A 23,470-nucleotide genomic window follows, 5' to 3' on the forward strand; every position below is an offset into this window, starting at 1 on the left:
TCCAGGATGTGACTAAAAATAGATCCCAGCTTTGAGGACCACAGCGTCAGCAGGATGATGTCACTGTGTGGTTGCTCTGTGCGAGAAACTTTCCATTATAGAACTTTCTTTCAAGGACATGCTTATATTTACTTATTTATTTAATTATTATTTATTGTTTGGAAATGGCAAGCTATTCTAAATAGTAAATATAATATTTTGGTGCTTAAAGTCGTACATTCAGTTACAGTTTTAATGTGTTTATTCATTCACTATATTACTTACTGTATGTTACTATTAATATTACCTAATTTGCGCGTTGTACCGCCTGTATAGTTTACCAATGGCGCCACCCAGTGGCCGTCTTGTGTTATTGTGATGTGGTGTGTTCAGGTGGTGTCGGAAACCAGGCGAAAACCGACATTAATACCTAATTGATGTACGTAGAACTACACAAAGAAACGAAAATAAATACTAAATAAAGTTAAAATACTAGTTAAAGGTAGTTAGCTTTTTTATTGTTGTAAAGGTTTTGTTGTAAAACTTCTATCTAAGAATAAATTATTACAATAGAAATGTATTTAAATGGAAAATGAGAAACAGTTAGTGAATACATGAGGACAATCATTCAATTAGCAATTTTCTAGTACATGTTAGATTTGATATTTCATTTGAAGCGCATTGTTTACGAGAGTCCGTGAATGTGTTACCGAGCCGGTTGTGGTGTCGTCATCAGTGTGCGACAGAAACGGGTGAGAGGTGTTTGTGTGTCAGTCGGCCGTGCAGTGATTCTCCGTCAGCATGATGAGTGCCGTGTGTAGATGCGCGCAGCTCGGACAGCGGCTCGTGGCCTGCGGCGTCACGCGCCTCCAGCAGCGACGAGCCTTCAGGACTCACGCCAGACAGCTCGCGTTCGCCAAGGATCTGTTCCTGGGTCAGGTTAACAAGGTCCGTTCCAGGGTTGCACTTCAAGCGACCTTTAAGTCCGGTTTGTGGTGCTGCATGTTGTAAAGTGACTTAAGAGGATTTTAGTGCTGCTTTTACGCGCAGTGTCAGTGTCAGCTGCTAAAACATGTGGTCAGTACGTTGCACGTCAAAGTCCGCCTCAGTGACAGACAGCTGCATGTCAGCATCCAACAAGGAGCAGGTAGATGAGGCGAACAGGTGGTTTGACGTCAGTAGAACGCGCTGGTGCCAGTGTGTGTTCACCTGCAGCGAGTCGTACAAGCGTCAAACCTGGAGCTGCTCAGGGGCTAAACTCCGCCTGTTTTCCAGGCTGAGGTGTTTCCTTATCCAGAAATTGGAAACGAGGAGCTGGAGGAGCTCAAGCAGCTTGTTGCTCCGGTGGAGAAGTTCTTCAGTGAGGATGGTGAGAGCTGCAGGAGACCGTCCTGCACCATGTTGCTGCTGCCTTTGTTTTCATTTGTGACAGCGGTAATAACTGTGTTGTTCGGCTCAGTGGACTCAGCAAAGATTGACCAGGAAGCCGCCATCCCTCCAGAGACGCTGAATGGGCTCAAGGAGCTCGGGCTGTTTGGGATCATGATTCCTGAGGAGTACGGTGAGATGTGTGTTCTGTCCATATGCAGATCTGACCTCGTGGTAGACGCTTCACCTGAACCCTCAACCCTGCACGTTTCTAATGGGGCGCTGTGGTTCTGGTTCCTCACAGGGGGTCTCGGCTTGTCCAACACCGTGTACGCTCGTCTGGCAGAGATCATCTCATTAGACGGCTCCATCGCTGTGACTCTGGCTGCACATCAAGCCATTGGGCTGAAGGTAAAACCGGTTCCGATGATCGAGTCCAAGCCGTAACATGGACCGGGCTCTGGAGGCGAAGTCACTGTGGGAGTTGCTAACATCTGTCTGGACTTCCAGGGGATTCTGATCGCAGGGAATGAAGCCCAGAAACAGAAGTATCTGCCCAGACTGGCCTCAGGAGAACACATCGCTGCCTTCTGTCTGACGGAGCCTGGGAGGTACAGATCAGGCCTGAACCCTCAGTTGGAGCGTGTTCAGACTCCTGGTGCTGCAGTAATGAGCTTCAGTGTTGTTTGAATGTGATCTTTCAAAGGATCCAAAACTACAGTAGGCAAATGTCTAAGGGCCCTTTTGATAATGTTCTGATCGTAGATTTGTTTTCTGCCCAGTTCCAGACTCTGAGCGACAGAAGTCTGCCTTTTAGCTGAGTCATCGCTCAGTGGTAGTAGTGCGTCTGATGGTGTGTGCGGTGAAGACATGGTCTCAGTCGTGTCATGTTGTGCAGAACAGAACTGCAGTTGCATTTACTTTTTCTTACCACTGTTCATGCTGTGTGTGTGCGTGTGCGCGTGCGTGCGTGCGTGCGTGTGTGTGTGTGTGTGTGTGAATGCATCAATGTTGCTCACTCTGAACTGGACGATAGAATCACAAAGGGGAAGTTCATCCTCTCCACAGGGTCTCAGTTTATGCTTTGGTTTCATCCACAACCATCTTGTCGATTCCAGTGGAAGTGATGCAGCCTCCATTCAAACCCGAGCAACCCTGTCACAAGACGGTAAACATTACCTGCTCAACGGCTCCAAGGTAAAAGGAGACAACGTTTTCTTTCTGCCATGTTCACGTAGCCTGAATCCACAGTCTCCAACCTCTGTTGTTAGATTTGGATTTCAAATGGAAGCACTGCAGACATTATGACGGTGTTTGCCAGAACAGAAGTGACTGAAGATGGTGAGAAGAAAGATAAGATCACAGCCTTCATCGTGGAAAGAGCGTTTGGTGGCGTCACCAGTGGAAAGCCTGAGGACAAACTGGGCATCAGGGGCTCCAACAGTAAGTCCTCAGACTCTGCAGACTTCGATTGTAATGTACAGTAATGCATGTAATGACCCCCTCTGCCCTCTCAGCGTCGGAGTTGTCCTTTGACAACGTCCCAGTGCCGCTGGAGAACGTAATAGGAGACGTAGGGGGTGGATTTAAGGTGAGCCTCATGCTGACTTCATAAACTATGATGCAGCCACTTCATGTCTAACACGATGCGGCTGCGCTGCCGGCAGATCGCCATGAACATCCTGAACTCAGGGAGGTTCAGCATGGGCAGCTCCTCGGCCGGAATGATCAAAAAGCTGATAGGTCAGTAACTTCACAGCGTGGAACCCTTCCGTCAGAGCGGAGCCTTGATTGACCTCCCTCTCTTTCACAGAGATGACCTCCGAGTACGCTGCCACCAGGAAGCAGTTCAACAGAAGCCTGAGTGAGTTCGGGATGATCCAGGTAGGACGGGCTCCAGCAGCAGCGCCCCCCGGCCGGGCTGAGCCTAACGCACTGTGTGCTGGTGCCGCAGGAGAAGTTTGCAGTGATGGCCCTCAACGCCTTTGTGATGGAGAGCATGGCGTACCTGACGGCGGGGATGATGGACCGGCCCGGCGTCCCAGACTGCTCCGTGGAGGCCGCCATGGTCAAGGTCCACATGCTGTGCGGCAGACGAGGCGGCGCCGCCCCGCCTGCGCGTGCTCATGGCTTTGTGTTGTGTTCAGGTGTTCAGCTCGGAGGGAGCCTGGATCTGTGTCAGTGAAGCTCTTCAAGTGCTCGGAGGTCTGGGTTACACCAAGAACTACCCGTACGAGCGCTACGTCAGGGACTGCCGCATCCTGCCCATCTTTGAGGTGGTCTGAGCTTTAGCCTGGAAGGGGGTTACACAAGTAAATGAGTGTGAAGGTTAAAAGGTCCTTTCTACGCTAAAGTCTACTCAGTTGTCAGGAGCAACACGTGACCAGCAGATGGCACCGTCGAATCCTATCAATTAAGTTGGTTTGCTGTTTGTGCCATCACTTGGATATTATTGTCATCTATTCAAATCAAGAGTTGCTTCATTCTGTAAGTTATGAAATGGGAATCCTCCACTGCCATCAATGAGCTCTGCTGTCTGTTCTCAGGGGACCAATGAAATCCTGAGGATGTACATCGCCCTTACTGGGATGCAGCATGCCGGCAAAGTCCTTACAGGGAAAATCAAGTAAGGCGGCGCTGTGTGAAGCTTGAGGTCCAGGCCGTTGGTCACACAGCCTTTGTTGGGTCTGTGCTCAGTTGTGTTGTCTCCTCTCCCTCCAGGGAGATGAAGAGAGGAAACGTGGGTCTTGCTTTGGGAATAGTGGGCAAGAAACTGAGGCGCTCCTTCGGAGCCGCGGTGGACCTGGGGCTGACGGGAATGGACGGAGTAGTGCATCCCAGCTTGGCGGTAAGTTTAGCTTGAGCAGCAGGAGGAGGAAAAGCCTGTTTGGTGAAAACTAACATTGCTGATTTTTTTTAAAGCAGTGAATCCAAGTCATAAATGCATCAGTATGTTTTCCTGCAGCTCAGCCGATTTGTGTTTGCAGGAAAGTGCAAAGAAGCTGGAGCAGAATGTGGTTCTCTTCGGCTCGACCGTGGAGAGTCTGCTGTACCGATACGGGAAGGTAACGTTTGCTGTCTGGACCCTGGAAGCGTTTCCAGCTCATTTAGCAAACATCCTAATTTCTCCGCTCTGAGGCATATTTCTCTGTTAGACGGCTGCTTTGGGGTCTGAGCCTCCATGTGACTGTGCTTCTGTGAACACAGCTTTCCCACAGAGGCTATAAACCTCTTGGACCCTTCTCAGCTTTCCAGTCTCACTTCCTGTATCGTTCACATCCATCCAGAGCCAACGCACGCTTTCATCAGTCTGCTGCCTCCAAAACCAGTAGATGCACAGTTTAAAGATCTAGGGTCCAACCACACAGTAAACACACTTAGTTATTTAAAAGCTGCCAACTCACTCTGTCACGTGTGAAGAGTTCTTGGAAGTTAACCTACTGCTGATGTGTATGAGAATCACAATTAATAGAATGAATCCCAATATTTAAACAGTTCAGCACAGAGGAGTCAAACTGCCTTAATCACTACCATCAAAATTATCCATTAATTGTCCTGTTTCCTGTGAAACATTATTGAAACACCTGATAAAGATGAGATACTGGAGGTGAGAGAACGACTGCTCACTGGGCTTTTTGTTGTCAGACCATTGTGGATGAGCAGCTGATCCTGAAGAGAGTAGCAGATGTGCTGATCAACCTGTACGCCATGACGGCGGTCCTGTCCAGAGCCAGTCGCTCCATCAGCATCGGCCTCAGGAACCATGACCATGAGGTGTGTTCCCACGCGCACACGAGTCAGTCAGCGAGTAAACGGTCTGTCCTCTGTTCTGCAGCACACTGCATACACTGGCTCATGCACAGATGTGCACAGATGTGCCATGTTTTGTTTTGCAATTCAATTAAATATCAATGTTAAATATGTAAAACTGGAGTGTTAAACATGTAAACCAGTAAAATCATCCCCATTAGGAACATGCAGATAGGGCTGCTGTTCCTGAACGCATCACTAAGGTTCAGTACACACACACTTACCACATGCTGAGTGCTCACACACTGGGTCACAGAGGTGTTATTTGTCTTAATGTTTAGCAGACTGAATAAAAAAGTAGAGGAGTTAGTTTATTTTCCTAACATCCACTAAGGTCTGTAAATTAACATTATGCACATCCTTAAGTGTGCTCTAACTTTTGTTATTTAGAGTCAAATAATATTCTCCCTCCTCTGCAGCAGTGGAACCTTGATTTAAAACAGGGTAACGCAGAGTGAATGCTGACAGCAGGATGGTCTGAAATCAGAAACAGAGGCGTGGAACGAAGCTGAGCAAAACAAATGCTGAACAGAGACATGAAAGGCCTCGCGGACGCTTTGTTTCATCCACCGTTACAGCTCTACAGTGTGTGTGTGTGTGTGTGTGTGTGTGTGTGTGTGTGTGTGTGTGTGTGTGTGTGTGTGTGTGTGTGTGTGTGTGTGTGTGTGTGTGTGTGTGTGTGTGTGTGTGTGTGTGTGTGTGTGTGTGTGTGTGTGTGTGTGTGTGTGTTACATGTGCAGTTCTGGGCTGCTACTTCTCGTGCACACAGGCTCTTTCTGCATTTGACTGAAATGTTTGAACACAAAATCCCCAAACATTCAGCATTTCTTTTAAGAAAGTGAATGTGGCTTCAATCAATGGAGCTTTGATCCAGTTTAGGCTGAGTGGATGTAATGTGGGACATTTTGCCCCAACCGTGTGTCTGGCAGGTGTGTTTGTATGTTTAGCTTCTAATGAATGCTCACCTTCATTTTTCTAGGTGCTGCTCGCAAACACCTTCTGCTCCGACGCCTTCTTCAAGAACAATTACATGATGACTCAGTTGCAAAAACGTAAGACCAACACACAGCACACGACGCTAATTGAAACCAGCCTCCTGCTTTTTATAGCTCCAGTACAAAAGACTTGCATGTGCTGCATAATGTCTCCACCGCAGCCTGAACACACGCTCCACACCATCGGATCCAGACACGAGGATGCTGTGACTGGTGCCTGACAAATAAAAAGCTCTTCTATTCGTTCCAGACTCTCCTGAGAACAATGACGCTGACATCAAGAAGATCGCTAGGGAGGTCCTGGAGAAGCGCGCCTACATCTGCTCTCACCCTCTTGAAAGAACATTTTGAGCCGAGTCCTGACTCTCGATGGGCCATTTGGTCACTGCCAGTGATTTAGTGTTGGTTTGACATTCTTTTAACTTCAGCTAAATAAATCAGACAGCGGGCTCATGTCAGCTTCAAATATAAGCACTGTTTCTGGATACGTACAGATGGTTTTTACAAGGTTCCAGCCAACGTGCTCTAACATCAGTCCCTATTTTACCGCCTGTTTTGCAGGAAGTGCAGCCCCATCAGGTTGCCCCCTACTGAGGGGAGCTGCAGGTGCTCCTCTCCTGGTCTGTCGGGGGCCGAGCGCTCCTCTTGTACAGGAAGCAGTGCTGCTGACTGGATATGAAGCGAGACAAGCTGTTAATAATGTCATGTTTTGTAGTCTTACTTGCTAATAAAGCTACGATGGACTGACGTGTGGTGATGCTGCTTGCACGGGGAGGCGTGTCTGGGGATGACGTTGTTGTCACTAAGGCTGCAGGTCACACAGGGACCTGGAGCCAAGGCCTCCTGCTTCACCTCTGCTTTGTCTGACGCCACGCTCATCACAGACAGTTGAGGCACAGGCTGCAACACAGGTCCCAAAACAGGTTAGCTCAGCAGCTAAAGCTAGTTTTAGCCTATTATCTGTGGCACATTAACACGCTCAGCAGCCAAAGAGCCAGATATGTTTGTGTGGGTTTCAAGCAACACACATTCTGACGCTCCACTCTACCTTCAGCCTCAGACCCGGCTTCCTCAGTGAATATTTCTTAGGCTCATCTTTCAGTATATCCTGAAGTGTGTCATAGTTTCCTCCCATGTGACACTTGAATCCTGGGTTGGGTCTGTGAGAAGGCTCGCTGCTGCTGCTGCTGCTGCTGCTGTCAGGAAGCAGCTTCTTCAGCCAGCGACTGTACTGAGCCCTCGCCGCCGCGAGCTGCTCCTGCTGCAGTACGTTTCCTGTGGATCAGCACAGCAGCCGATTTAATGACACAGAAGAGAAAATGCTATCACTCTGCCGGTTGAATCAGCGGAACACATCCTTGGTTCCCTGAAGCTCCTCTGTCCAAACGTATTCTCCAGTGTTGTGGGGGAGTGTGTTTACTCCACAGTGAAGACTGATGCTGGCTGAGAATCCACCATCTGCAGGTTTAATCAAAACATGTGGATACTGGAGACTTTGTCTGGATCCTCAGACATGTGAAGCCAAGCTAGAACCGATGGCAGCCACCACTGCGTCGCATGGGCTTCAGTGACAGACGTAGCGCTGCTTCAAGTTGTCCGTGGCCACACATTACATTTCAATCAAAGAATCAATATGTGAATGCAGCACATCTGACAGCTGTCACTCCTCAGACGGAAGCATGCACCAAGCTGTGATGTCTGAGCAAAGCCATCTGCCATCAGGCTCCTAAAGGAAGCCGTGGAGCAGAAACCGAGCCTCAGCCTTTGGTGTCTGATCTAGGAACCAAGTGGACCAACAGACACGTGCAGCGCCTCAGGCGTTCACAGCGCAGCCTCATAAAACACATACCAGCCAGGTGAATGGTGACGGGAGCTGAGCTGAAGAAGGCCGGGGCTCTGCTGTACAGCTGAAAGTCCTGGTGGCGCTGGCTCCAGGTCCAGCGGTCCCTCAGAACCACGGGCTGCAGTATGTTGGCGTGAAGGATGTTCTCCCTCCACGGCTTAAAACACAGAGGACAGTGGATAACACACATCACAGACTGCTGGGTCAGGAAATCCCAGCTGCAGCTAGCGGTCATATTATGGGCTGTAGGTGAGCGATGGCTGAGCCGAGCTCCATGCACTGACGCGTGAGCGAGGGATGTTACCGTCCGCAGCTCCTCCACACGAGCCGAGTCCAGGAGCTGAAGCTGCGCCTCACGCTTGTCTCGCGTACTCGTGATCCAGAATGTGGAGGCGGAGTCACGTTGAGAGGTCACGCGTCCCGGTTCTACGGTGGCACCGTGGTAGCTCTGACTGTATGTGAACCTGCGCCCCGGAACCTGGAACACCACACACACAGCAGCTTTAACCAGCGGGTGTGATGAGGTCAGTGACTGATACACTCTTAATTATAACACACTGGTAGGAGCCCAGGCTTCTGCAGAACCCATCAGGCTTCACCTACTGCGTCAATACTGACTATTACTGTTAGTGGTAATAAAAATGTTAAAAGAAGACATGTAAAGTATGCGTGTTTGTGCTGTTTGTGTCCACGTTCCTTTACTGTCCAGTGTCTTTCCTAATAATGTGATTTTAATGTAAATAGCTCATCTATCAGACCTTCGCCATCTCTTTCTGAAGCAGCTCCTTGGCCTGTTCACTGGAGTTGAAGGTCTGTGTGCTGTAGTTGTGTACTGGTCCAGGATCAGTCTGTAGGATCCTTAGCACCGGAGCCTCTGGCTTCTGCCTCCGCTCACTTTCCTCCTGCAGCTTTTCAATGTTTTCCTACAACACATCACACTGCATGAGAAGCTCTGTCTGTGGCTCAGAACCTCCAGGCTGTGGCGGCGCCCACCTGGATGAAGTCCCTCCGCTGAGCGCTGTGCCTGCGCAGGCTGGAGTGTGTGCTGCGTGTGTGGAGGCGTGTGTGGAGGCGTGTGCGGAGGCGTGTGCGGAGGCGTGGCCTCGCACGGACGGGCCAGACCTCAGCCTCAGCGTTGGCTGCAGCCTCGAGCTCCCACGGGTCAACGCGGGCGCCGTGCACTTGCATCAGGCTGAGGATCATGTCTGCTGAGGGCAGGAGGTCGTACTGAACCACGCTGCTCAGCTGTGTTGTGTGGCGGAGCTGGTTCAACCTAATGAATAACGGGCAGAGGGTCGGTTGATGATTCTTAGAGTGAGCAGTGAAACAGAGGCAGAGCTCAGGAGCAGCAGCTGGAGCAAACCTGTCTGGCTTTACGACCTTATTAAGGGCTTTGTCATGAAGTCCTGGTCTTTTACAAATGACATCATTGTCTCGTAGAGTTAATACTGGACTGTAACTTCCTACGACTGCACCAGCTTCAACCTGTAGTTCATCAGCTGCCACTAACTGGACCCGTAATCCAAGTTAGTGGACCTGTGCAGCTTGTCCTGCTCTAGAAAATGGCCGAGTAAATGCACCGGTGTGGTCCACTATGATGAAGCATTCATTTATCTCCCACAGCCATACCTTGATAAAGCTTGGAAGCAGGGCTGGGGGACGCTGCCTCTGACGTAGAGGACACACCGCCTCATGATGCTGTCCAGCGGCTCATGCAGACGAATGGGACTCAGACCAACGTCTAATGAGTCATACATGCGCTTGAAGAACCCCAGGTCTGAGTTATACAGGACTGTAACCTGCTGCTCCTCGCTGTTGCTCAGCCTGCAATGCATCACAACAGTGGGACTGAAGCGCTCTGCTGCGATGGAGCACAGCTGCAGAGTGTTACTTACTTCATAGGAACGGCCTCCCACAGACTCCTCACCGCTTTGTGTTTCAGCCCTTCAACAACAAAGATTTGTGTCCTCTTATCTAACACGTGGAATCCTGAAAGGAAGTCCAGACTGTCGCTCTGGTCAAGCTTGTAGTGGAGCGTGTGATTGGACAGGGCTCGCTGTATGTGCTCCAGAGGCCGTGAGCCCAGACCGAAGGCTGCCGCGTTGGTTCTGAGCACCTGAGACCTCAGCGCGCTCATCGCGGACACGTTGCTGTGATGCAGTAGGTAGATGATGCGCCCAAAGGGGCCGGGCTTCATCCCGCAGCTGAGGGGCCGAGCCAGCTCAACTTTGACTTTCAGCTGAGAGTTGGCCTCCAGGTAGTGGCCCGGCGGCTCGCCGGCAGCCCTGCAGCCCCTGAGCGGCGGCGGAGAAGAGCAGCGTGTGATGGGCAGCTGCCGCTCTATACTCTGCTTCCCATCAAGCAGCTCAGAGAGGCGGAGCCTGGCGACCCCGTGGGGCTGAGGCGGCGCCGTGTTCTGGGCTGGTGCTGCTCGGCTCCGCGCGCCGTCCTCCGGCCCTGGACCACGCACGCCTGCAGGCCGCGGCTTCTTCTCCAGGGGTGTGTCACGGTCGTGGACCTCTATCTGCAGCGGGGGACCAGAGAGGAGCTCCTGGAGCTCCGCGGGACTCATCAAGCCCATCAGAACCACATTCACGTCTTGGAAATGGATGCTGGCTGCATGCTGGTGATCACGTGTCCTGTGCACACTCAGCTTATGGAACTGGTACTGACAATATACAGGCCTGCATTTCTCCTGGACGACAACAATTACCCAACGTCAAAAATGTCCAGAAACACAAAGTAGAGCGACTACAATACAGCATAACACAAAATGAGATGGAAGCGACCTGCAGAATGTGGAACGGGACTGGGGATGAGGGCAGAGAGGTGGCAGACAGAATAGTTATGACCAGTGGGTTGAGTTCAGCTTTGAGCTGGTCAGACAGCAGAGGTCTGTCCAAACAGATGCTCCACAGGATCTCAAACACGCCGGCAGAGTGGACCAGGAACTGCTGGGCCACCGACGTCTCACCTGGGAGCCACAACAACAAGTCTGACTACACAACACAACCTTCAGGCCTGTTCAGATAATCAGGGGGAGAGAAGGATGAGTTCACCTGCCAGGAACCGGACGAGACTCATCTCAGCGGAGGTGGAGCCACTGTTGGTCACGTCTTCACAGGCAGCAGGCGTCACTGATGGTGTGTGTGTGAAGTCATTGAAATGAATGAGGACCGCAGGTGAAGGGGTCATTTTCAGCATCCTGGACAAATACCTGTTTCGGAGTCCACATTTGAAGCCGAGCTCAACAGTGTGTCTCTTTTATTCTTTTTGCACCTGCTGGACATCCTCTCACACCTTTCTCTGAGCTCCAAGACCATGGTCCTGATACCAGCTTGGAACAAACTAGCACGTCAGCTGTTTGATACCTGTGATGAGCGCTGTGTATAACAGCCGTCACTCACCACACACGTGGCTCGCTGCCTCAGCCTGATCCGGTGCCGTTCTGAACACTCGCAGTCTTTCATAGCGAGCCTGGCTGCACAGTCGGTCCCTGCTGTTCCATATCTGCAGCCTGATCTTCTGGTGGCGAAGACTCATCAACGTGTCTCTGCTGGCGTTGATTTTGAACCTTTGGGTCCAGCAAATCCATATCTGACCGCGTTCCTGCCACGTTCTCAGAATCTGTTCCAAAATGTCACATGTAGTTCATTAGCAGGTTGGTTGAACTGCGTCATCCCTACGATGAGAATAATGATTCCTTGGCAGTAGGAGGTGATTTGCTGTAACTCTAGACGATGTGGCTGCTTTATTGTTTGACATTCAGGAGGCTGATGAATAATTTATGAAGGACACACACACACACACACACACACACACACACACACACACACACACACACGGTTACCTTGCTCTCATCTTCTGTGTACATTCTTGCTAATGGCCCTAACAACACGAGGTCCACTTTCACTGGCTCCATGTCACTTAACAACTTGTACTCAACGTGGTAACAGCTCTGAGCTTTGTTGGCTTTTGTGGGGACATTAGATGAGCCTACATTCTGTTTCTTGGCCTTTTCAGGGGCTTCAGCTTCTTCTCCTGAAACAGAACATTTATCATATTTACGCTGCGCCTCTCATGCCGTGGTGCTTTGGTAGCACACCATCTCCTGCAGTGTGAAGTACCTGGAACGGCCAAGGCAACGTGAACGGCCCATGTGACATGATGGGAGGAGTCAGGTGTGTGTGATGTGACGTCATCTGCTGAGTTGGACCCCACAGACCCCACGTCCGCCTCAACGGGGAGCTCTCCCTCCTTGTCTGCAGCTTTTCCGTCACTACACTGAGGCTTTGACTCATGAGCAGTGATCAGTGAGTCTGACATGTTGGCCACAGGCTCCCATTCCTCTGGAGCACGCTCACTGAAAAGCCTGAGAAAAGGGATGTTTATGCTCACATTTCACAGAGCTCATAGTAAAACTGTCAGGAGACACATGATTCTAATGTTTAACCTCCGAAATCTCCACCGTGACATAAGAATCTATTTAAATACTCAGCTAGTTCTCCATTTAGCTGTCAACACATCTGTATGCGCTAAATGTGTAGCAAAAACCTTAATTCCTGTAATATTTGCTTTTCGGGCAAATTTGGATTGGAACATTTCGATTGACTGGAAGCCTATTAGCATAATGTAGCGTTCAAAGTAGAGAATGACCACAGAGTCTATTTCTGTGCATACGTTCCACCTTCTCACCTCTGCTCCGAGTCTTTTTGACGCGAACTTCTTGTTGACGCAGCCAGTAACACCTCACGCTGCAGGTCGACTCTTTTAACATTAGCTACTTAGCTTTAAAGTGTCGGAGCAGGTCAAACTCCTCTACATAAACTTCAGCCTACAGCATTAGTAGCCGCGTAAGCCGTCGCCATGGCGACCGCCAGGGCAAAGGAAGTGAGCTGTGCTACTGCTCTCGTGCTAATGGAAGTGTCGGAATTTCACACTGGAGCGGGTTTGTTCGTTAGTTAACAATAAATCAGTACACGTAAATTAATGTAATTAGTAGTAGACATATCGGCAATAAAAAAAAATGAAAAACAAAATCTATAAATGCTATTAGCCAAAATTATAGTAGCCAATAAAATCATTTTATTTTTACTTACTCTAAATTAAACTAGGTTCTATTTATCTTGAAGTAAATGTAAATATTATTTATATTTATATTATTTATATATTATTATTATTGTTATTGTTGTTTAGGTCTCTTTACTTTTAGTGATGAGTTCACAGACCTGTTAAGTCACTGCATAAGGTTTCCTCCATTAAAGGAATGTTTTCTAGTGTTGCTGTTTAGTGTTTGGTGCAGTTAGTTTTTTTTTCTACTTTGTCTCTGAAGTTAATCACACAACACACCATGTTTTAGTGTGAGTCACTCATTTTTAGCCTCAGAACTGAAATCTACCACCCAGAGAAGGACTGAAGAGGGGCCACGGTGTTGGCGGTAGCTGACCCCATGTGCTGCACCTGCTGAAGAACCAGTCTCATCATAGACCCTTGAATGAAGCCACACAAATGGTAATTGGATTAAATTCCACTTTATTGTCATTGTGTGAGGTACATGTACAAATACAACAAAACACAGTGTCCAGAAGTGCATCTATTTGTTACAAAACCCATAGAATAAAGAAAGATAATGTGCTAATATAACAAGCTATAAGCAGCCACAATGATGAGTGAGTTGGCCTAAAGTAGCTTTGGGAGCAACTCTGACTTTGTGAATCTGAATGATTACTTCACAGTCAATGGGTAAATGCTAAACTAAATTGAGGTAACTCCATTTTGAAGACAGCACAGGAATTTATATACACGTTTTCTCAGTAGAGACCATGAAGCCCATTTGAAGTGATGTGTTACGTTCACTGGCTTGTTACAGCTGTTGTATGAGCCTCACAGCACAGGTCCAGATTCCATTTAGGGTTAAAACGGAGGTTGAAGGCAGCTTTAATGCGGATGTGAGGAAACCTGTTTGCATCAAACTCAACTCATCCAGTCTTCGTGCATTTTCATAATTACAGTATAAGGTTTTAGCCCAGCCTACAGACCAGGCCGTAAATGTTGGGTTGCAGCCAACTTGTCTCAGGGGCATCTTACATCCTAACAAGGACGAACCCACGTGAATGACACAAGTTTACACACCTGGTGGCAATTACAGGCCGTTATAGCGTGTGTTCGGTACTGAGTGCTGGTTGGGACCCAGGGCCGCATTTTGGGGGCAGTGCTAAATTCAAATGTGCTGCGCCTTAACGCACGCCTCGTTTGAGCTCCGCCAGTCTGCTCCTGGTTCCTGCGCAGAGGATGAACGGGAAGAGCGGGAGGAGACAGTTCAGCAGAGTTTTAGCGTCCGTGGAAATATGATGTTACTCAGTAGAAATGATGCACGCAACAGACTCGAGTGACCCGTACAGCCGGCCGGCGCGCAGGACACAATGGATCGTCAGCACTCTGGCGTATCATTACGGACTGGACCGCGGAGTGGAGAACGAAATCATAGTGCTGGCAACGGGCCTGGACCAGTACCTGCAGGAGATCTTTCATCACATGGACTATCAAGGTGGAGGCAAAATCTCCGTGGAGGACTTCGGCGTGTTGTGTGACGTGTTGGGTCTTAACAAAGACTCGGAGGATGAATGCGCCGGGGTTCTGGACGACCTGCCCAGCGAGCTCACCTTCAGACACTTCCACGCCAAACTGTGCGGCTACTTCAGCACCAAGGCGGGCTGTCCGTACGAGAACGGCCGGCTGCTGGTCGGGAAGGACAGCGAGCACATCGAGACGCAGATCCGCCTCAGGAGCCCTCTGCGGCGGCGAGAGAAGCCGTCCGCGGCCGCGAGCGGCGCCGCGCCGTCCCCGGACGGACGCCACGCCTCCGGCTGCAGGCTCGGCTCCTGCACCAGGGAGTGCTACGAGGAGATCGTGGCGCTGGAGGAAGCGGAGGACCGAATAACGAAGCTGGAGGACGAGAACGCGAGCTTGAGGGAGCTGATTGAGGACATGCGAGCTGCGCTCCAGAGCAGCGACGCGCGCTGCTTGGCTCTGCAGGTCAGCGGCACGCGACGTGACGCGACGCGACGCGACGTCGAGAGTAGAGTGTCCGCTGTCAAATGTTCCCAAAGTGCTAATAACTTCAGTTTAGTTGATCAGAGAACTAACAGACATAGACGCCAGCTGGACCCACTGTTTGCACGAATACACGCTTTATTAATCATTACTTAAAGTTACGTCACAGCCACGTTGTTTATTGACCCAACAAAGTTTACAGCTGCGAGGTTATTGAAACGAGTGACGTCACTGCTTGTCCAAACTATTTGACATTTTTGCCAAACTAAAATGAACCTTTATTTATTGAGGCTCACGAACCCTCACACCGTTACTGCCAATACTGCACTAATGTGGGTGATCTGCTGTTCTTCCTGTACCCAGGTAGGACTGTGGAAAAGCCACTCCAAGCATAAACCTGAGGACGGCTGCTTCGTGGCCCAACACAAGCAAGCAGCACACAACAGCGTGAGCAATGGAAGCCTGACATGCAGCACCTACAGCAGCCTGAAGAGCCTGCAGAAAATCATCCACGAGATCGATGCACTGCAGAGCTCCAGAGACAGGCAGGTGGAGGAAGCCATGCTGTGCAACCAGAGACTGGAGCAGGAGCTGTGGAGCTCCAAGGAGACCGTGGCCGCGCTGGAGGACTGCAACCGCGGCCTGAAGAGGGAGCAGGCGGGCATGAGGAGGAAGGTGGAGGAGGCCAGGCAGGCGCTGCTCAGCGGGCTGGCCAAAGTCAAGGACCTGGAGGCCAGAGCCAGCCACGTGCCGGCGCTGCAGAGACACGTGGTGGAGCTGGAGTCGGAGCTGCTGTACTACCGGTAAGCACCAAGCAGCACCAAGCAGCACCAAGCAGCACCAAGCAGCACCAAGCAGCATCAACCAGCACCAACCAGCAGCAGCAGCAGCAGCCTTACACTGGCTGCAGTTTACTGTTCAAGTAGAGAGGCCACTAACATGGGCTCAGCCAGACTTTGAAATGACACAGGAGCAGATGTGTCTGAATGTCTGGGTGGGGCTCCGCTCCCTGCAGTCAGGATGAGCAGGTAGAACCATCCAACACTCAGCCCGGTCAGCATCCAGGTGGTGGGAGGTGTGAGCCCTTTATTTCCTTCTTCATGTGTTTTCAAGTCTTGGGGTTTGAGACAATAGTGGTACTTCAGAGCAAAGCTACGCTAGAGTGACTTTACTGTAATAATCCCACAATGCAACAGCATGACGGACAAAGTAAAAGTAAAACACCAGCAGTAAAAAAAGGAAAACAGTAATAATAGTGCAAGAAAAGCAACAGTAAGCTACAATAAAACCAGCAAAAACACCAACAGGAAAGTACAAAACAACAACAGAGAAAATGTGCAAAAGGAAACAACAGTAATAGTGGTAAATACTTGCCTGAGCCTGAGCCTGAGCCTGAGCTTGAGCCTGAGCCTGAGCCTCAGCGTGAGCCTGAGCCTGAGCCTCAGTGTGAGCCTGAGCCTGAGCCTCAGCGTGAGCCTTAAGCCTTAAGCCTGAGCTTGAGCCTGAGTCTGAGCCTGAGCCTCGGCCTGAGCCTGAGCCTGAGCTTGTGTCTGAGCCTAAGCCTAAGCCTAAGCCTTAAGCCTGAGCCTGAGCCTGAGCCTGAGCCTGAGCCTGAGCCTCGGCCTGAGCCTGAGCCTGAGCCTGAGCCTTAAGCCTGAGTCTGAGCCCGGGGACACAGACCTCAGGGCGACCAGCTAACCTGTCTGTGTTTGGACAGTGAAGGCACCACCCAGGCCATATGAGCGTTCCACCACGGCGCTGCCTGGCGTTGGGCTCCAGGTGCGTGGCTGCTCCGTCCGTCGTGATCAACGCTGACGCCTCCTGGAACCCGCTGGTTGTTTACCTCTGGCTTGGTGCCATACACTTAGGACGCGCTCCTGTGGGTTTTTCAGCCTTGTGGTGTTTAGCTTGTGTAACAGGCAACGTGTGTGGCATCGTCTGTCCGTCTGAGCTCAGCTGCTGTTGCAAACTACTCATTTTGGTGGAGGTGAGGGTGTAATTGTTCTTTTAAAGTACAAAGCCTCTGGTTTAGGGCTCATCTCTGAGGCTGTTGTCCCTGCTCCTACCATGTAATTAGTGCGTGCAGGTCTTACTCACTGCGTAACGTTTATATAATGTTGTTATTATGGACTCAGAGTCAGACTCTTATGATTAAATCCATCATCACGGCCTGATTCTAAAAACCAAACCACCACATTCTGTGCTCAGCCTCTCGCTCCCCTGATCCACGCAGGCCCTTTCCCAGGCCTTGCATTGATAGCCTAATGGAGAATAATTCACGGCCACAAAGCCTCTGATTTGTCAGGGGAGAGCTCCATTGAGTTAGAAGCTCCACTGACTGACCGCTCTCATCAATCTCTGCTCACTCCTTTCACACGGCCCCCCATCAACAATGCAGCACAGACACCCCGATTCCTGAGGACCTTAGCAACCAGGCTCCATGAACGGCCCCTCTCAACGTGTTACTTGTTCAGTCACATCCAGAGTGGCACCAACCTTCTCAAAGTGTTCTTCATGTGGAACTGCGTCTGTTCAGCTGAAAACATGTGGTGGTCACTTTGAAACTCAAGATGTGTGGGTGTTGTTGCATAACGTGTCTGTGATTTCTTTGGACTGTTTGAGAGAACAGAGCTGAGATCAGCCCAAAATGGAGCCGCGCCTTCAACACTAGACAGGAAACTTTTCTGAAACAGTCATTTTCAGTTTTGTTCTGATGTGTTTGGGATGAAAAGGATTCAGTCCTTGTGAGCAATGCGCTCCGTGAGCCAGAGGGACTAGACAATAGGAACAGCGGGAGGAACAAAGACACAGAGGAGGAGCGCTGCCCATCTGGAGGAGGAGGCAGACGCGTTTCCTCACATAGTCAAGCTCTATTCAGCGCCCAGAGCCGACAGAAGCTTCAGGCTCGCTGGGTCCTTGCTTGTTTGTGTCAGCTGACTCCAGACCAGCGTGTGCGTCCTCTCTGTTGGCCTGCTGAGGCATGATCTCCGGCCTTTTCATGCTCGCTGCGTGGCCCTGACAGCCGAGGGCCGACTGTTTATCTGCCTGCAGCTTTGTGCGAAGCAGGTGCTCCCGAGGCATTCCTGCCCTTTACTTCACATAATGGGCAAAAGACACACTCGAAGCACGGCGCCGCCTTGCTGTTGTTGAAAAAGGTGCTCAGCCTTTCTCTTTCACAGCCTCCCTCCCTGTCTCTGGGTCCACTGTGCTGACATCAGCAGAAACACAGAATATTCTCTAAAACTTTGCCACCCAGCCTTTCTTGGCCTCTCTCCTTCTGCTTTTAACAGCCTCATTAGTTTAACGTTGGGGGTTTCTTTGCACTTGATAAAACAGCTCCAACCTCTGTAAATGTTGCAGGCACTGGTTCAGATAAATCCTCCGCTAGCAGTGAACGGTCACATACCTGAGTCTGCTCTATTTGCACCCACACACCAGTACATTACACATAAAGGAGCCAGGAGGACTTGATAAGTTACCGTCAGCCATGTAAACACAAGCTCGCGTCTTTCCGTCATGCGCCAGTGAAACCTGGGCTCAGGTTCAAGCTCGGGTTTACGGCATCCCTGCCTCTTAAATGTCTGCACAGAAAGGAGGCTGTCACCGACCAATGACACTCGACGGAGGAAAGTGCTCTTCAGGGAGCTGTGATGGGGTTTGATGGGGGGTGGTGGGTGGCTGCCTTGTCCATGTGATGACAGTGCTTTCTAACTTGTATGCTGTGTACGGGTCACGAGGCAGACATTGTGTTACAGTGTGTTGTGCAGCACCAATTGCAGCCACAGACATCCAGCCTCTCTACTTTCAGCCTGGTTTTGGTCTCCACCACCTTCATCGTTGCTAAATGCTACTTTAGCTTCTGCTTATTTTTGTTGCTACAGTACATCACAGATAATCTTCATAACAACATAAGAATAGGCCATTGTGTGTGAAAACGCCACCATCACCAAAAAACAGTTAAAAGTAACATTCCTTGTCAGACAGGTTCAACAGTTATGTTGAAGAAGAGCTGCTGCTTTAAATGCAGATTCTGGTACCGACATCCAACATCATTTACAGTTTACTGGTCAGGATTTTAATCCAAAAACAACTAGAGGTTCGTTTTACTTTCTCTTCCTGTCTGTCTGTGTCTCTCTGTTTTTCAGCTAAATCTGCATATAAAAGGATATTTTCAAACTTGGCAGATCAACCTGTCTCGTGCTGATTCGTAAATTGGCACCAGTTTTTATGCCTCGTTCATCAAACTTTGTCTACGTCTGTTGCATTCTGACAACTGTCCAGAATGTCTGTCTGGACCACGTCTAGGTGTCTCTGGTCAGATGGAAACCCCCGACTCAGCAGCCCACACCGTTGCTGTCAGGTCATGTGATAGGAAAAAGCCTTTAAGCAGTCTGAAACCAGGACTGGCTTAATGTGAGGTCAGGGTATCGTGGCTTTTGCCTTAAAAAGCTCCCATTGTCATGTTTGAAGCTTTCCTTCACCAGAAGCTGTGGCCATGCTGTAATATTGACTGAACACGGGCTGAAGCCTCCCTCCGACCACAATTAAAGTGCAATTAGTCAGCGAGGCCATGTGCACCTCCTCATTCCTGGATCCAGGCGTTTCCAGGGCAGCCGTTCTGTGTTCACCTCCGTAGAACCGGTTCTATGTCGGTCCCACTGCAGCTGCTGGCCCTCCACAACAGACTCCACCGCGGCCCCCACTAACTTAAACACCACTGTGTGATTGATGGCCTGAAATCACGCTGCTATTGTTGACCTTCGGTGAACTCAGACGTTTCTCTTCAGTTTGGCACAAAGGATTTTGCAGAGTGGTGCAGTGTAGCGCTGTCTCATTGGACCTTCAGGGTACAGCGCCTCGTGACTCCGAGCCACTCTGTAGAAAACCTTTTGGAGAGTTTCGATTTTTTTCTTCTGCAAGACATCATCATCTGGAAACACTTACTCTGTGATTTACGAAGGCCCCCTATCGGATTTCCCCCAGCACAAAGGAGCAGACAGCAGGGAAAGTAGAGAATTCAAGCACTGCAGCGCGAGCGATGGGACCAAGCTGCAGATCAGCGTTTGCTTTGATACGTATGTGACATACAGACTGTATATGGAACTGCATCTAACAGGGCCTGTTATCGTCCCACCTCACGTTTTACCGCGGAGTCTTGCTCACTAACAGCACCATGCTAGCATTGACCCACTTTACTGTAAAATGCCTTAAAGATACAACGTCTGGCTTCACTTACCGCACCCAGCTTTGGCATACGACATCACAAGCGTCTATAAAATTATCATGGCGGTCGTAGATGTGGCGTAATACATGCTGCCTTGTGTTACTGGATATGTTCTGTTTGATGTTGCCTGGTTGGTCTGGACAGAACCTCTGGGAGGTTGGACAGATTCTGTGAAAACCTAAGGACCGGTTTTACCACTTGTTCGATGCTGGTTTGTTTTGAGTGTGTTTCTCAGTGGCACAGGTGGCGTCATGTACAACAGAAACCTCGACTGAACAGCTCCTCTTCTTGTTTTTAGCTCAGAGGCGTCAAAGCTGCATCGCCCGAGCAGCAGCAGGGCTGAGCAGCAGCTGGGTGCTGGCAGCAGGCCGGGCCAGAGGTGCTGCTTAGACTCCCACCATGACCGGTGCTCCCCCACAGGCCGCGCTGTGACCACCCCAGACAAAAGTAAGGCCTCATTCAGATGCGACAATGAAATCAAATGTTTCACTTTGTGTGTGAGAAACGTCAAGCAGGTATTAAATATGTTCCCACCAGAAACCACACACTGTTTGCTGGACCACAGATGACAGTAAAGCCAGTTTCCCCTCTCACCAGTTTACAGCCTATTACAGTAATGATTATGTTGTGGTGTCCAGTGGAGGAGCAGCTGTTTCGCTCGGTCGAGGGCCAGGCCGCCTCTGACGAAGAAGACGACAAGTGGACGGGAGACCAGCAGAGGCAGGTGGATGAGGTGAAGCGGACCCTGACCCGGCTGTCCTGCTGTGGGGACAGGTACGTGCTGACAGTCACATCCTGGTGCTGCACTTGTGCACAGAACAACACAACATCACGGTGGAGGGTTGAGTTGGAGCTTTATCGCTTCTCTTCTTTGTACTGATTCTGGATTTGAGCTGCTCTGTCCAGTCAGCAGCGCTGTGGCTGCTGGTACCTGTAGTCTGTAGTGTCCTCTGCTGCTGGAAACACATGAAAATCATTAAACCAAACCAGCGTTTGCTCTGTACTTTCTATTATTTTCTATTGTGGAATAGAAAACAACAAGTCAGCTTTAGAAATTAGAAACGTGCTACAGAAGTGACAGTGACACGAAGAATCCACATCTAAATGAAAAGCATGAGTGCATAAATCTGGATCATGTTTAACATATGCACAGACCCAAGAACGGATGCCGGCGCCATTTTTCAGCTTGGCTGAAACTATGCTTTACATAGTTTTAAGAACTACACAAAATACAGAAATGAGATGTAAATTCTCCCCTAGTGCGTCTAACTGAAAGACGGTCTCTGTTCCTGAGCAGGTGTGAGGACAGGACGTTCAAAAGGCTGATGTCCAACTACGGCAGCTGGAGGAGTGAGGAGAGCTGCAGCGCCGTGCTGGAGCTGCTGGACCGGGTCACCAGGCTGCACAAGCAGCTGGAGCTGAAGGAGAGGCGGGCGGAGGTGGACATGGAGCAGGTAGGGAGCAGCGAGGGTGGGCCTCCACGTCCCCCACGTCCCCCACGTCCCCCACTGTCCTCCAACGTCCCCCACGTCCCACACTGTCCCTCTCCACCGCCCCCCACCGGCCCCGACCGGCCCTGCACCGTGTCGTGCTTCATCAGCCTTTTGTGGCTGTGCGTCAGTGTTAAAGTAGATTAAAGACGACTCACGGAGGTTGTTATGAGAGTGGACGGCTTCAAAGGCCAAACCTCAGCCAGCTCCCACCCAACCGCACCAAACCACCAGCCTCCCACAGTGTGTGTGTGTGTGTGTGTGTGTGTGTGTGTGTGTGTGTGTGTGTGTGTGTGTGTGTGTGTGTGTGTGTGTGTGTGTGTGTGTGTGAGTGTTTGCAGCTGTTTCTCACTGGAGTCCACCGCAGAAACACTCCCACACCACACTATCATAAATTGTAACTCTCCTGTTACTCTCGCGTAGCTTTGTCACAACACAGGAAGACAGTGATGTAACGTGTTCCCAGAACACCTCAGCGCTCAGAGAGGAAGTTCAAGCTAAACACAGTCCTGACTGTGAGGCTTTGTTTATGTGCAGGATGTGTGGAGCTGGACCTCTGTCCTTCTCTGCACTATGACGCAAAGGTGCACTGCAGGGATTTCTGCCACGGAACCATCAACATGTGGACAGAGAGCTCCTCAACCTCAACATCTGACATCCATATCTGCATTCTATTAAAACGTTAAGCAGTGCGACGAGGAAAGGAGCGTTTCAGAGAGCGACACATGCGTCTCAGCGTCGCTCACTAAACTGAGTACAGACACGCTGCTCAGTGTTGGTCTTATAACATTGACAAGGATAACATTGGCTATTAGTTTTTTTATTACTAACCAAACACATTTAAAGATCTAAACCATCGTGACCAACGATGGTATTAACACATATTGTGTGTGTTAAGCCTCCTGTTTTCTATGTGCTGATGTTGAATAAGAGGCTGTTTACAACAAAGCGGTGAAAGAACATGGATGAGTTGATTATTTATTGACTTTTTTGATGTACATTATTAAATAGTTATGGACCAACTGCTTGATTTAGGGCAGTGAGCACTAAGTCCGTATACAAGCCTAGGCTGCACATGTTTACATGTATTGTTGCTGGGACGAGCCAACCACTGAGCTGTGGTTCATGGTGACAGACCCAATTTGTCCATTTTTTTTTTTATTATTTGTATTTATTTGATGTTTTAGGAGGACGCTGCCCTTTAGTTTAAGTGCGTGTCACTCTGTGTCTCCAGATGAAGGATTCTCTGGTCATGGAGCTGCACCAGAAGGCAGAGGAGGCCGAGCTGCTTCAGATGGAGCTGCAGATGTTGGAGACAGAGCGGGTTCGCCTGTCGCTGGTGGAGGAGAAACTCGTGGACATTCTCCAGCTCCTCCAGCAGCTCAGAGACCTGGTAGGATAGAAAAGCTGCTAGTTGACACTTTGTTTATAGTTTCATAGCTGTCTGCTAGGCTGAGTGAAACAGAAAATAGTCAAACTTCCTTATGAACTTAAATTGATATGGTTGGACATGAGCTGTTCGACACACTGAGCATGTGTGAGAGGCTGTGGCCAAAGTGGCTGCTGGGTCAAAGACAGAACATCTGGTCAATCCTGATGTGTTGTTGCAGAACGTCTCGCGGAGGTCTCTTGGCAAAATCTTGCTCAGCACCTTGGAGTCCTGCAATGACCCACAACACGGTTAGTGAAACCACAATCTACACACTAT

At 49.9% G+C, this 23,470-nt stretch overlaps 3 protein-coding genes across 4 annotated transcripts in view; 2 read left to right on the forward strand and 1 right to left on the reverse strand.

Moving 5' to 3' along the window:
- The first annotated feature begins 705 nt into the window (after positions 1–705).
- On the forward strand, positions 706–6,899 carry acad9 (acyl-CoA dehydrogenase family, member 9). Of its 2 annotated transcripts, XR_003785887.3 has the most exons (19): positions 706–927; positions 1,255–1,348; positions 1,439–1,540; positions 1,652–1,758; positions 1,858–1,958; positions 2,466–2,544; positions 2,619–2,790; positions 2,865–2,938; positions 3,015–3,090; positions 3,161–3,231; positions 3,302–3,421; positions 3,495–3,623; positions 3,894–3,973; positions 4,069–4,195; positions 4,335–4,412; positions 4,993–5,121; positions 6,137–6,209; positions 6,403–6,553; positions 6,714–6,899. XR_003785887.3 is itself a non-coding variant. In XM_029150066.3 (18 exons), the coding sequence occupies exons 1-18, from the start codon at positions 781–783 to the stop codon at positions 6,501–6,503; spliced, it is 1,860 nt and encodes a 619-aa protein (XP_029005899.1). In that variant the 5' UTR covers positions 706–780; the 3' UTR covers positions 6,504–6,899. The 2 variants fall into 2 exon arrangements, 1 of the variants encoding a protein (XP_029005899.1); XM_029150066.3 differs by having other exon boundaries at positions 6,403–6,899.
- Positions 6,608–13,003, reverse strand: cfap92 (cilia and flagella associated protein 92 (putative)). The gene is made up of 16 exons (XM_029150064.2): positions 12,691–13,003; positions 12,123–12,367; positions 11,846–12,036; positions 11,403–11,622; positions 11,213–11,332; positions 11,055–11,132; positions 10,785–10,969; positions 9,891–10,690; positions 9,625–9,819; positions 8,989–9,268; positions 8,754–8,918; positions 8,300–8,473; positions 8,002–8,152; positions 7,201–7,427; positions 6,901–7,052; positions 6,608–6,821 (listed from the first exon to the last, which is right to left on the reverse strand). Exons 2-16 carry the CDS (start codon positions 12,319–12,321, stop codon positions 6,740–6,742), a joined length of 3,219 nt encoding a protein of 1,072 aa, XP_029005897.1. The 5' UTR covers positions 12,322–12,367; positions 12,691–13,003; the 3' UTR covers positions 6,608–6,739.
- A 1,186-nt stretch (positions 13,004–14,189) lies between these two features.
- efcc1 (EF-hand and coiled-coil domain containing 1) overlaps positions 14,190–23,470 on the forward strand; it is a 10,687-nt gene continuing 1,406 nt past the window's right edge. Inside the window, exons 1-7 of the mRNA XM_029151931.2 lie at positions 14,190–15,030; positions 15,412–15,851; positions 20,571–20,719; positions 20,911–21,046; positions 21,570–21,726; positions 22,997–23,155; positions 23,373–23,442. Of these exons, the coding sequence (XP_029007764.1) occupies positions 14,362–15,030; positions 15,412–15,851; positions 20,571–20,719; positions 20,911–21,046; positions 21,570–21,726; positions 22,997–23,155; positions 23,373–23,442 (1,780 nt within the window). The 5' untranslated portion in view covers positions 14,190–14,361. The remainder of the gene's footprint in view (positions 15,031–15,411; positions 15,852–20,570; positions 20,720–20,910; positions 21,047–21,569; positions 21,727–22,996; positions 23,156–23,372; positions 23,443–23,470) is intronic.

The sequence above is a fragment of the Betta splendens genome, chromosome 5 (assembly GCF_900634795.4).
Source record: "Betta splendens chromosome 5, fBetSpl5.4, whole genome shotgun sequence".
Classification (NCBI taxonomy): Eukaryota; Metazoa; Chordata; class Actinopteri; order Anabantiformes; family Osphronemidae; genus Betta; species Betta splendens.